Here is a 14,010-nt window from a genome sequence, read left to right as displayed (position 1 = left end):
TCTTTTAAGAAAGAGACTTTTACCTAAAAAGATGGCTTCAGCTGGTCAACATGAGAGAACAGAGAAATAAACTGGGGTCACGTTCACACTGGGAGGGCTATCCAAAAATAGCCCAGGCCCTCTCATACCTCCTAATAGCTCCACACATGAGAGGAGGAACAGACTAAGAAATACCTTGAGGTTTAGTGGGGAAAAAACAATAAGGTTTGTCATATATTTATAACCATATACATTTATATTTTTAGCTTTTAAGTAAATGTTCTGATATAAAAATAAGTTTACAGACATACTAAATAAAAATTTACGTTTTCCCCAAGTGTTTCTGTATTCCCAGTTTGCACTTATTCCCAATTAGTGACATGATTACATGTATGGTTAAGAAAAACGACAAATTTATGAAAAATATTAGTAGAGACAACTTTTTTAAGCAGACAAGTATGGCGGCATTTATTCGACTTAAAGGAATTTGAAAGGAAACAGGTCATTTTCTCAGTGAGGCAACATGATCCTATGAGCTAAACAATGGCAAGGGGCTCAAATACGAAATCTCATTAAATATTCTAAAGGCCATTTGGCTCTACTCACTGACAAAAACTGAGCTTAGGGACATGCCTGTGGTCCCAGAGCAAGTCACTGGCAAGAGAGGGAGGCACACTCACATCCACGCCAATCAGGAGTTCCTGTTTGCATTCTAAGCTGAAGAAGTGTTGTTCAATCAAATCAGTGTTTTTCTAACTGAGGTTGCAACCCATTAATGGGCTGTAAAATCAATTCAGTAGGTTATGACCCTCATTAAAAGAACAAATAGAAGAGAACAGAAACTACTGGAGTGTATTACACCTAGTATTATTTTGAAATTTTCAGTTTTATGTATTTATAGTTACATAACGGTTGCAAGATAAAATGTATTTCTTCCTGTAGATTGTGGTAAAAAAAAAAAAAATTAAAAGCCATTGATTTAAAGTATAGGTCCCTGGAAAACATTTCCAAAAAGCCTTCCTTGTTCTTAATACTGTTCCCTTATTTTTGGAAGGTGGAGTGGGGGAAGGTAAAGGGCTCCCAACTCAGGAATTGCTAAAGTAGTATTTATACTTAAATTAGGAACATGTCCTCATATGAGAGAGAAAAGTTATGAAGGAACACTGCTGTGGACTGAATGCTTGTGACAATCTCAAGTACATATGTTGAAGCCCTAACTCCCAATGTATTTGGAAATAGGACTTTAGGGAGGTGATAAATGTTAACTGAGGTCATAAGGGCGGGCCACTAATCCAATAGGGCTGGTGCTCTTGTAGGAAGAGGAAGAAAGAGCTGGCACTTTTTCCCCCGTGTGAGGACACAGGCGAAGGTGGCCATTTGCAAGCCAGATAGAGTGCTTTCATCAGAACCTGACTGTGCTGGCACTCTGATCTTGGACTTCTAGCATTCAGACTGTAAGAGAATAAATTTCTGTTGTTTAAGCCACCGGTCTGTGGTATTTTGTTTTGGCAGCCAGAGCAGACTAATATGAATACCAAACAACTTATAGCCATAGTTCATAGAATCTGAACTCCGATTTTAAGTTTTCTTTAGACTAACACCAATTTCAGGAAAAAAAAATTAAGCCATTTCAGATCACATTTGAAATGATTTAAAACCTAGTATAAGGGCGGCCGGTTATCTCAGTTCGTTAGAGCACGGTGCTCTTAACAAGGTTGCCGGTTCGATCCCCACATGGGCCACTGTGAGCTGCGCCCTCCACAACTAGATGGAAACAACTACTTGACTTGGAGCTGATGGGTCCTGGAAAAACACACTTAAAATAAATAAAAGTTTTAAAAAAAAAAAAAAAAACTCAATATATATTTAAAAAAACACACCTAGTATAAAACTATACATAATAGTTTAGTAACAGCTGTAGGTAGACAAAAGCTTATCATTTAACCTAAAGCCACTATAATATAGTAGCTTTATTATTACCAGTGTTGGATAAATCACAGAGGGCAATGAGGCATTTAACTGAATGGCTTGAGAGGAACTTGTGCTTCATAGATATTCTGAAGGCAGGATAGAGCCACAGTGACTGGTCCTGTCTTGTGGCCTGGCATCAAGAGATTTGCCTGGTCAGCTCTGTGTAGGCCATCCAACTCTGGTACAGCAACATAAGCCAGAGGTTTAATAGGTTTAAATTGTTACAAACATATCAGATGCAAACACTTTAAATCAATTTTTGAATGAATGGGATGGAACTAATGGGAATAGTATAGAGAGCTATGAAATGGAAAGGTTAAGACTCAGCAGGTGGTATCTGAATTATAAATGAGAGGCATTTAAGAAAGCAATCTATAGAAATGTGTTAGCTTATTTCACTTCAGCCACTAGTTTGACCAAATTAGAGATTACAAAAGGGACACTGCCAAATGAGTTTACTTTGAAATAGACCCTGGGGGGTAAGTAGGGAGGATACTGCAATTTCTATGGCTTTTGGGACCTCCTCAGAAGCATTCAATAAAATGCCTTTTCACAACAAAAGTAGGGTTGTTTCCCACAAAACACAAAAATTACATTTTACCTAAAAAGATTCAAAATAGATGGTGTTCAAGTTATCTTTACTTGCTTATTCAATGTTACTCTTTGAGACTGTCTTGTTAGGTTTGCAGCACTAAAGCACAATACAATTTAGCATCATAAAAATAATTATGAAATTGGCAAAACATTTAAAGAAAGGGTTGATGAAGATTTATAATCATTAAATGTATGGCTTTAGATATATCCGGTAGTACTTCAGCAGTTTAAAGAATGAGATTTGAGGACTCACTAATGACTGACAATGTCCCTTTAATAAATACCTAGAAAGCACATGCTGTGAATACTTCATTGTATTCTAATGGATCAAATTTTCATTAGTGCCATAGTCTCACCCACCCTACCCCAAAATATATTTTAGTGTAAGCATCTTACATAATAAACTCCTGCCCCAGTGACTGTTGCTCCTACAATTAAGAAGTATACTAGTCTGCTGCCATCTTTCCCAGAAGCACCTGTAGACGCTAGTGATCTAGAAGGGGATCCTGGGTGATGACACTGCACAACTGTAGGCAAAGATAAGGCCAAGAAAGAAACAAAAGGAAATAAAAAGAGCACTAAATATTAATGAAGAAACATTCAACACAAAGGCAGGGACACATTTTTGGTTACCTTGTGCTAAAAAAGAAAAAAAAATGCTGCTCCAGGACTGGAGGAGAATATGTATTTTGTCAAAGTCTGTTATCTGACAGAGCTCACCTATTTTCTTTACTGTGATTTGACTCACAACTGGCAAGAGCTATCTACTTTTCCTATACATTCGGGAGTCAGTCAGGGAATGATGATCTAGATAACTTCAAACAATTTTCATGTCTCTCTTTTTAACCTAGTGATCAAGATCAAAGATAAGTACACTGTCTTACCAATGTAGAAAGAACTAAAACTGTAATGATGCCCAACCATTTGCTCTAAGTAAAACAAACAGCTTCCCTCAATCAAGGGTGTTACTATGTGTTATCTAAGTTGGTTTCCTCAACCTTGCGTGATCCAACTTTAGACTGATCTGCTTAGTCACAGTAAACCCTGCCAAAATTTTTTTTAAATGTACAAAATAATTCCTCTGTGACCAGCTAAGTTGATAAGAGTCCATTTAAGAAGATATAATTGTGTGCTCTTATTATATAGCAGTTAAAACCGTATTTCTCACCTCACACAAACTCCATTCTAAAATTGGAGATGATAGGTCTACTTCTATAATTTAGTCTTTGGGTGAGATTCAGGGATAGTTTCCCTTTCAGGAATGCTTAATATTTTGGATTGAAGGCTGTTGCTGTTGTTTTTAATATCTATCCCAAGCTGAGGAAAACTAAAATATTTGACAAATGGGTCAAAATCAAATATTGTGCTAAGGAGCTGCAATGAATTTTGACCTTATTTGAAGGTTAGTGTGTCACATCCAAGAGAAAAGATACAATTGTCTGGTAATTGGTCAAACCTAAGAAAACACAGTGGCTTTCAACTAAAGAGTAAAAAGACAAGTGAAAAGAGCAAAGATAATCAACATGAGATTAAATTTCAATCAATCACAAATTGGCTTTCATAGGATATTAGACAGTAGGCACGTTAAAAAAGGCTTATTGGAAATTTTTCCAAAAGGAGAAAAAGTAATTAGTTGCAAAAGTTTCAAAGCAGAGTAGTATTGAGTCTATTAATGGGAGCTGTTTGGCAGCTTCTTTACACAAGCTGCTTTTCTACTTACATATGCACCAGCACCTATTGTTGATAAGCCCACAAAAAGGACTAACACAGAATTATCGATTTTGCCCCCTGATGCACCAGAGCTAGCCATTTGTCTTGTCATCTGGAGTTCTAGAGGAACATGCCATCGCTGGAACAAGTTGCCTAAGGAACACAATTTATTAAGACACACACACACATACAGAAATAAAACAGTTAATACATGTTTATGACTAAACGTCAATGCATTGTACAAGAGTTACTGCCCACTGGGCTGCGTGACATTCACTGTTAAACGACCAAGAAAAAAATCATCAAAACTGTACACACAAATACGACATATATCAGAATGCACACTTTTGAAGTGGTTAGAGTTTTTAGTTTAATGCTGCCCAGGGAGGAAATTTACTGCTTCCAGAAAAGATAATGAAAAACATATGGGCAGTTCATCAAATACTACTCTCTTTACATCTTTACCATAAAGGTAGTAAACATGGAGAGATGACTGAATAGATATAAAAAGTTAACTACAGGCTACCTGGGACATTATAACAACCACTTAAGGAGTAATCTAAACAGCTGGCCTAAACCTTGCACAAAATAGTAAAACCCTGCCACACAATCTAACCAGGACACAGTTCCATCTTGCGTGAAAGGTAGTACTATGTCTTGAAAGACAGAAATGTTAAAGCTCAGAAGAAAATCAGAAAAAAAATTTAAGTGAATTTATCTCCCCCAAAGAACTGAAGAATTCTGGACTATGTAGTTTTCAGAATGACAAAATTTAAAATATCTACCAACTACTTGGCTCTTAGTCCTCCAAAATAATACAAAGATTATGTTGATGTTCACCACCCAGAGTCAGTTCTCCTTCCATCACCATATATTTGATCCCTTTTACCCTCATCTACGACCTCTCTCCCCCTTACCCTATGGTAACCACTAAACTATTGTCTGACTCTGGGTGGTGAACACACAATGTGATATATAGGTAATGTATTACATAACTGTACACCTGAAACCTATGCAACTTTACTAACTATTGTCACCCCAATAAACTTTAATTAAAAAAAAGATTATGTTGATGTAAAACTATGTGCAGCTATGCAATGATCTGATGATCGTAACAACTCTGACACATGGAAATAAAAGTTTCGTAGATTTCTTTCTCCAGGAGGATGCTGGCATTCTCAGATGAAGGAAGGTCTCAGAACCTTCTCTGCTTGTGATATTCCTTGTGTTGACTATTGATCTAGAGCAGGGGTGTCCAAACTGCGGCCAGCAGGCCAACTGCGGCCCATGATCAATTGTTAATTGGCCCGCAGCAAATTCCAAAAATATATTTAGTTTACTTAAATAAACCAGGTGAGGCAATACGTACTTCACCTCGAGTGAGTGGCCCGGCTGTTTGTGTATTTTACCGCATATGGCCCTTGGTGAAAAACGTTGAAAAAAGTTTGGACACCCCTGATCTAGAGCAAGAGTTCACACACTTTCTCTGTAAAGGACCAAATTGTAAATATTTTCCGCTTTGCGGGCCATACAGTCTCTGCTGCAACTACTCGATTCTGTTAATGTTTTGCAAAAGCAACCATGGACAATATATAAATTAATAGGTGTGATTGTGTTCCAATAAAACTTTATTTATGAACACTAAAATGTGAATTTTAAATAATTTTCATGTGTTATAAAATAGTCTATTTTTTTCAGCCATTTAAAAAACATAAAAACCATCTTAGCTCGAGAGACCTACAAAAGCATACGGGTTTGGCCAGTGGCTATAGTTTGCCATCCTGATCTACAGCAGTGGTTCTAAAACTTGCATCAAAATCCCCTGAAGGATTCCTTAAAGCACAGATGGCTACACCCACCCCCAGTGTTTCTGAGTCAGGTGATCGGGGATGGGGCTCACAAATCTGTATTTCTCACAAGCTCCCAGCCAATGCAGCCTTAAGAAATCACTCGTTTAGAGGCGGGTAGATATGTTCCTGGTCTGACCAGGCTTCAAAAGACAAATAGAATGGGCACTGGTAGTAGCATTCCACATGTACTCATGGAGATCAGAAATAGGGAGCTTTCCCCCTTGCTTTCACAATGTCAAGGCAAAGAGGGATGAAGACACATCTAATGCAGTTCTCTAGTCTCTTACCTGAAGACCCTGGGAACATGTATATTCCATTAGAAGTGTTTGGTCTTAAGTACATGGCACATATACTATATACTAGTAACACCCAGTAACCCAGTCACACACATTCATGTTTCTGTGAGCATTCACACTGAGTGGGATAAACAAAAGATTCCAAGTAGCCTCTCTCCAGTTCAGGTCAGGTTTTACCAGCAAATGAGTTACAAAAACTTGATTTTTAGTCTATTTTGATTTCTAAATTATAGGTAAGAGACTATGGATCTATACTCTTAGAGTCAAAAATGAATTTTTCTCTACTAGTTTTATTTCTTACCTGTTTTAGAATCCTTCATCACCTTGTGAAATAAAATGGTTTATATTTGGAAACACCAAATCATGAAAATAAAAACATGTGTAAAGGTGGAGAAGCTTATCTCAACCTGGGCAAGCTTCTGATTTTCAGAAGTCCATAAAAATGATGAAACATCAGAAGTAGAAATTGACAACTCTCAGAGCTTAGAAAATGAAACTGGGTAGAAAAAATTCCACATGGTTTAGTTCAATGAATTTAGTTTTGCCCCCCACCTCACCCCAAGTTTGTTTACTGAAAATGATTTTTTTTAATTTTGTTTATCCCTCTAGAAGATCCTAAATCCAGAAATCATAGCAACTTTATTTTAATATAATACTAATGTGTTTATTCAGTTTTTGCTTGCTTTTTATAAACTGATAAAACTAACAGTATAGATTTGGGTAAGTTCAGCAGTTTTTGCCTCAACATGCCCCCAAAAAGGACATTTAAAAGTAAATTATTTTTTTTAAAAAAAGTAAATTATTTTTTTTTTAAAAAGTAAATTGGTTATCATCTAAAATATTGCTGGATAAGAAATGTAATACAACACTATTATCATTAATAAACCAACTTTTTACATACCCACAAAGTGACTTTAATTTTGTAAAAGGTGATAGGTACTGTATGGATGTTGATATTTCCCATCAATTTTCTTTTACCCATAAAATTACTCCTACATCTCTCCCCACCCCAGGAGCTTCAAAATTTTAGGAAATTCTACATCACAACTAAACCATGCCTTTTCACTTGTCTTACTAACTTGGGAAAGCCAACCTACTCCTTGACTTGTCATTATAGCACCAGTCTACTTGTTTTGGGTTTTCTGCAGTTAGATCACACATACAGAGATAGCACTTTCTTCCTCACACTTAGGATTCAACTCTTTTTTTTATTTGATACATTTTCATATTATGATTGTCATTGTAGTGGTAATTAGCGCCTCTATCATGTCACATTATCATTTCCTTTCAGTGGTTGGAATAATTAAGATCTAGTCTCTTAGCAAATCTGATGATTATAATACAATACTGTTGTCTATATTCACTATATGTATTGTGCAAGGATTCAATTCTTGACTTGTCAAGAATTGTTACACAGAGCAACAGTGCCTAACACATAGTAGGTATCCACTCAATAGATGTTTGTTGAATTAATGAAGGAAAGAAGGAACTAAAAATTCTTTCCAATTGTAGTGATAATGACCAAACATTTTGAAGAATTCTTTGCAAAGTTTTAGCCAGCTCCCATTTATTTCAGGTTGCTTAACACTAAATCAGTAACCTCGAATACCACAGACTAGCATTAGAATAGTACCTAAATCATCACCAAGTTCTTTTCTGTAGATTTTATAATCTCTTGTTTTCCCATGTTCCCAGAAGGCCTTTTCCAGAAATACATCCACACAATTGAGGCACCTCGGTTGCTCAAATGGTAAGTGGTCTACATGTTCTTAAGTCTTGTCTTCTGAATGCCAAACTGATTTTTCTGACATGGATAAAATACAGGACAGAACAAGCCTAGATGATCTGTTCACTGTAGCTAGGTACCTCTTTATAAGGAATCCAACAACTACTAAGCTTTACCAGCCTTTTTTTTTTCTTTTGTATCAACCCTTGCTGGAATTTTAGAGAATCAGAGCAGTAATAACTGTAGTAGAGTGTGAACCACTGTGAAAAAAGGCACCAGAGGAAAAACGATTTAGATGATGAAAAAAATAAATTTAACTGTTCTGCAAAGTTCAGTCCTGTACAGTACAAGGACTCAGTCACTGAGAATTTACCATGTGCCAGAGACTGTGCAAAACACTGAGGACACAAAAATAAATAGGGCATAATCTCTGTTCCCAGGTAGTGTATAGTTTAGGAGGGGAGAATGGCTGCCACTATTCTGAGTATCAGAAAATGGGCTCAATACAAATCATAAGAGACTCAAGGTCACTCAATTTGTTTTTTTAATCCTTAGGTCAGTGGAACAGAAGCAAAAGAGTCATTATTCATTCAAAACAGTATTTCCCAAACTTGCCTGATCACATGAACTACATCAAGGGGCTTGTTAAAATATAAAAACATATAAATTCCCAGATCTCTGTCTTGGAGATTCTCATTCAGTAGGTTTGGGGGAGGCCCTCCACTCGATTTATATGACCAGGCAACTTTTGGAAACATGATCTAGAAGAAAGTTACAATATGCAGCAACTCCCGTAAAATGGTAAAAAAAAAAAAAAAATATATAACATTAACTGGTCTAGAAAAGGCTGACTTGCTAAAAATTTTCTTCTGGAAAAGTTTGCCTCAGCAGAAAGAGTGGGGAAAGGCTAATCTTCTTGGCTTTTTAAAAAAAAAAAAAAAAAAAAAGAAAGAAAAAGCGTCATTTGGCAGTGTCCATGAATTCTGGATCTTTGCCCACAAGTAGTCCCATTTCCTATTTCCTATTTAAGGAGGTGAGAAGGATTTTGAATCGAGAAAAATGTTCCAACATTTGACCCTCAGGTCAGGGGTCAGTGATCAGCTTGATCACATGGGCAGCACGATGTTTGGTGACCAAATAAAATACTACAGAACAGAAAATACCTATTACCTAACCTATCTGTTCCTCAGTGCTGAATGCAGACATAAAGTGGTGACTATTAATTACCTTCAACTATTTCTGGAAAGAGGCAGAGCATCGAAATACAGTAAATAAACAAATAGTAGCAATTATGGTTTAAAAGCAAAAGGCAACATACCATGTTTCCTCGAAAATAAGACCTAGCTGGACAATCAGCTCTCATGCGTCTTTTGGAGCAAAAATTAATATAAGGCCCAGTCTTATGTTAGGTAAGATCCGGTCTTATATTATGTTAGATGAGAACCGGTCTTATATTATAGTAAAATAAGACTGAGTCTTATATTAATTTTTACTCCAAAAGACACATTAGAGCTGATTGTCCGGCTAGTTCTTATTTTGGGGGAAACACGGTATTATGGAAATGAACCTGACAGTGATGACAGATGTGGATGAGATCATTTCAAGGTAGGTTTAAAGTCAGCTAACATTCTGGCAAAGAATTGAGGGGGAAGAAGAAAAAAAGGAGGGAAATGGTATATAAACAAACAATGCAAAAACATATGGTAGATGTGATTATGTGAAAAAGAAATCAGATTAAAAGCAATTAGTAATCAAGCTGCAAAACGGGGTAAATTCCTAAAATGATAGAATCATTTCTTTTTGAAATTGTTACCTCAGTCCCACCTACTTCTAAAGGCATGTGATGTTATACTCTGGTGCTTGGCCAAAGGACAAAAAATAAGTGTATATAAAGGGATGAAAAGAGAGGTCAAGAAGTCAGAATATACTCTACAGCAGACTACCTTCGTACAAAGTCATGTAATGGAAAAAACCTGTTTTGAGTCTGTAATTTTTCAGTACTAGTTCCAATATCACCAACCACCTTCAAATGTCTAACAAATCAATTTAACTTTGGAAATCCAAATTTAATTGATGAGAACTTTCGGTCAGATTTCAGAATGCTGGTACAAGTTGTGAGTTTTAAGCAAAATAAGTACACAAAGTTTGAAAGGTCAGTGTGGATGAAAATCTTCAGCTTACCTAAGTTTCTATGTAAATTTCTGTGCAACGTGCATAGAGCACCCTCATTTCATTGCACAAAGCCCACACAGATGACGTTATAGACGGGGTATTCGTTTAAAAGGTAAGGCAGAGGTTTTTAAGTTCCAAGAGCAATATGTCTTAGGACATACCTCCAATACACCCATCAGAAAACATTTTCTTGAGGCACAGTAACTGGAAAAACTGTTCAAATGCACGTTTTCAAAGGTAACAATCTAAGTGAAATGTTTTCCACTTTTTCATTTTTAAAGCACCCAGAAGGTGGTTCCACATTGTAAAGGCCTCAAGGATAACTTCTGACACTGAAAATGTGAGTGTCCTCGGGTGGTCAAACATTACTGATTTAAAAACAAACAAACAAACAAAAACACAAAAAAACACACCTCCTTCGGGTGGATAATTCCTTACCCCCATGAAGTTGTGCAGGTTGAAAATGAGCATGCTCAAGATAAATTCAGATATCTGATGAGCAATAGGCTAAAGAGGAACCAGACTCATTCTTAACCTTTCGAGATCAAACTTTAGGAAGCAGTGTGGAGTTGTGGCAATTGGATTAGGGGCATAAAGACTGGCAAATTATCCTTTGCCATACCTATTAATTAGGTACATGACTGTGGACAAGTAATTTCACCTCTCTGCCTCAGTTTATTACCTATAAACTGAATGGGTTGAACTTTACTGCAAAACTACTTCCAGCTCTAAAATTTGATGAAACAACTTCATGGAGAGCAAATACAATGTGTTCTGCAAACTGTTTATTTGAAGTATTAAAGACCACTAAGATTAAAACTGACCAGACATCCCAAATTAATTCTGGGTCAGTTCTCCTGGTGACTGGTGCACAACCAATTGACTCCTTACTTGCACTTCACTGTTTCTGTTTCCCGGGGCATTCACAGGGTCCTCAAATCTATGGATCTCATCTGGGGATTGGAAGGTAGGGCAAGTAATACCCCTTATTTACAGAATAAACTAAAGCGTGGGGCTTAAGTGTCCCATTTAAAGTCTCACAACCGGTAAATGGCAAGTCCACCTAACCTCATTGATTGAAAAAGGCGGACCTGGGGTGACCTGGAGGTGGCAATGGACACTACTAGACAGCCAGCTGTTCTGTTATCCCTGAACAGCAAACCCTCTCAGGAAAAGGCCTCAAGCCGACTACAGGGTTCAATTCCCTTGAAGGTCAGGTCAGCACGGCTTGGAAAACTCATGGTTTGGATCTGGCCAACTCAAAATTCTCACCACTGTGTCTTAAGCTTTTCTTGGGGGGGGGGGGTGTGAGCTGCGAGGCATACGGAGCCTGTGCAGCCCAGACCCTTGGTCTTCGAGGTGGGGGTTGTCCCGGATGGGTCAGTCACCTGGGAGCCGGTTCCTCTGCCTCGGGCCTGGCACGCACACTGTCCGCACCAAGGGTGCCAGCCTCTGCTTCAAAGCACCCGTCGCCAGGCCTCCACACCGGAACATTTCGGCAACCGCTACTCCGTACCTCCTCCTTCCTTTCTTCTCACGCACCGACACACGGGTCAAACGCCGTGGGCCCCCGGCCGCTTCCCCTGCTCCCGTCACACGCACTCTACGAAGGCTCCTCCTCCCAGCTTGGCGTGGGCATTGGACAGTTAAGCCGGCCTACTAGTGCAGAGGAAAAGGAAGCGCGACCGGAGGCCTACTGCGCAGGCGTAGTACTCAGCGCCACATTGTGATTGGCCCACACGGAGAGAAGATTTGCGCATGCGCCTAGCTTCCTGCACCCTTGCAAAGTCCCTGGGCTTGCTTGTTAGTTTTCACGGGTTGGTGGCAGTATGTTCGGCTCAGCGACTTTGAAAAGCTGTCCAAGGAGGGACCCGTGGGGCTGATTTGCCTGGCTGTTTGTGGCGAGTGCTGCCGCTGTGTCGATGTTGGGAACTGATATTAATAGCACCTCAAAAAGCGTGGCCTCAGCACCAAATTTTGTTTTTCTGTTTTAGGCCACTAGCTACTACTAAGTACTAAGCCTTCCGGATTCTCTCTCTAGCTGTAGTCCACTTCCAGTCTTTCCATAGATTTGAGCCGGGGCTCCTGGCTTTCCAGATTCGGATTGGACTTCCGTCTTTTACAAATTGCCTTCCCATCCAACCCCTATTCTGGGCACTTTACCACTATTCTGGGGCATGTCTTCATTCCGCGCTCTCTTTTCCCATACCGCTTTTATATTGTGTAATTCTGAGTCCTAAGTGCTGTATCAGATGCTGTGGATAGTCTCTTGCTATTTTATTATGACTTCGTTTTTTGAGAGCAGGTGCTGGCAAAAAGCGTTCGTGCTTCACAGACTTTCTGCGAGAGAAAGCCTAAGCAGGACTTTCAGAGTTGTGGGAGGAGTAGGGTGCGGGGCTGAGTGTAAATAGGGGTTTTGGCTATCAAATATAAGCTAAATTGGAAATAAATTTTGGCTGTATGCAAAACATAACATATGCCTTTTTCAAAGTTTTGGTTTACATACTCACTTAACAAGTATTTATTGAGCACTTGCCATTTGGACTATATGAAAAGAGCTCTAGGGGATACGAAAAATATAGGAAGTGGTCACTGTCCAGGTGGGGAGATGACATACACTGGTCATTTTAAATAATAATATCTGATGTAGTGCAAGAGCAAGAAAAAAGAATATGAGATGAAATAGCTAAGGAAGGACTTCAAGCAAGAAGTATTACTTGAGCCTGTCTTGAAGGATGAGTAGTGAAATTCAAATAATGGAGGAGGAGAAATGATATTTCAGATGGTGAATACATTGGGACCGAAGGTAATATTTTTAGTGATTAAACACCATTGATTTTGGATCCAGTCTGCCCCAGGTTGAATCCTGGCTCTGCCACTTGGACAAGTCACTTAACGGTGTCTCACTTTCCTCATCTACCAATCTCACAGGGTTGATAAGAAAATTAAATGAGCTAATATTCATAAATAAAGCATCTTAGAGGAAGCACCATGCTGTTTAAATCAAAAGGCTTGGAAGTATAAAAGAAACAAAACCCAGCTCATTTTCAGGAGACAATGGCAGAGAGTACATACTAGGAAGTAAATGAGGACAGGTTAATATGGTGGAGCCAGATTTGAACTAGCCAAAGTGTTTGGCCGCAATCGTGTAGGTGATGACATTATTTTTGGCTTTCAGTAGAATAGGGATAGAGAACGAAATTACTAAGGCATTTCAGGAAGTTTAACCCAGAAAGCAGTCTTTACTCGGTGAAAATGATCCAGGGATCCCTTGCTCATTAAGAGTAATGTTCAGAAGTGCAGGCAGTGGGCAACTTTTCCCCTAGGGCTGCATTGGGGAATAAATATTGAAAATGTCAATTCCACAATAAGGTAAAAAAAATATTTATATTTAGTATTTTAAAAGTTTCACAGATGTTGATATTTCTTGCTATTTCTAAAAGCCAATAATAAACATGGATTGATTAAATAAAAAGTTAATCATATCTGTTGGTGGATGAGGCTTTGGAAAACACTGTCAAAATTATGATGATAAGGTACCTATGAAAACAACTGGGTAAATTTGAAAGACAGTCAATTGTGCATTTAATGATGCACAATTAACAAAGAAAAGGCATTGTACAGCACTTTTAACTTATTTTTGCAATAGGTGCAATGAGGTAGATTTCTTGTCCTTTTAATTAAAAATTATATTTCATCTTTTTTTGTAAAA

At 38.1% G+C, this 14,010-nt stretch overlaps 1 protein-coding gene across 2 annotated transcripts in view; it reads right to left on the bottom strand.

The window, feature by feature from the left end:
- Positions 1-12,024, bottom strand: part of AIFM1 (apoptosis inducing factor mitochondria associated 1) — a 34,230-nt gene extending 22,206 nt beyond the window's left edge. Inside the window, exons 1-2 of one of the 2 annotated variants that reach the window (XM_033109611.1) lie at positions 11,687-12,024; positions 2,941-3,071 (exon numbers count right to left, since the gene is read on the bottom strand). In XM_033109611.1, coding sequence (XP_032965502.1) covers positions 2,941-3,071; positions 11,687-11,792 — 237 coding nt within the window. In that variant the 5' untranslated portion in view covers positions 11,793-12,024. Of the gene's footprint in view, positions 1-2,940; positions 3,072-4,264; positions 4,408-11,686 lie in introns of both variants that reach the window. The other variant, XM_033109602.1, reaches the window with a different exon arrangement.
- Between the last annotated feature and the right edge of the window lie 1,986 nt (positions 12,025-14,010).

Source organism: Rhinolophus ferrumequinum, chromosome X, assembly GCF_004115265.2.
Source record: "Rhinolophus ferrumequinum isolate MPI-CBG mRhiFer1 chromosome X, mRhiFer1_v1.p, whole genome shotgun sequence".
NCBI lineage: Eukaryota > Metazoa > Chordata > Mammalia > Chiroptera > Rhinolophidae > Rhinolophus > Rhinolophus ferrumequinum.
The sequence above is the reverse complement of the archived record's forward strand: the minus strand, read 5'-3'. Positions and strand labels throughout refer to the sequence as shown.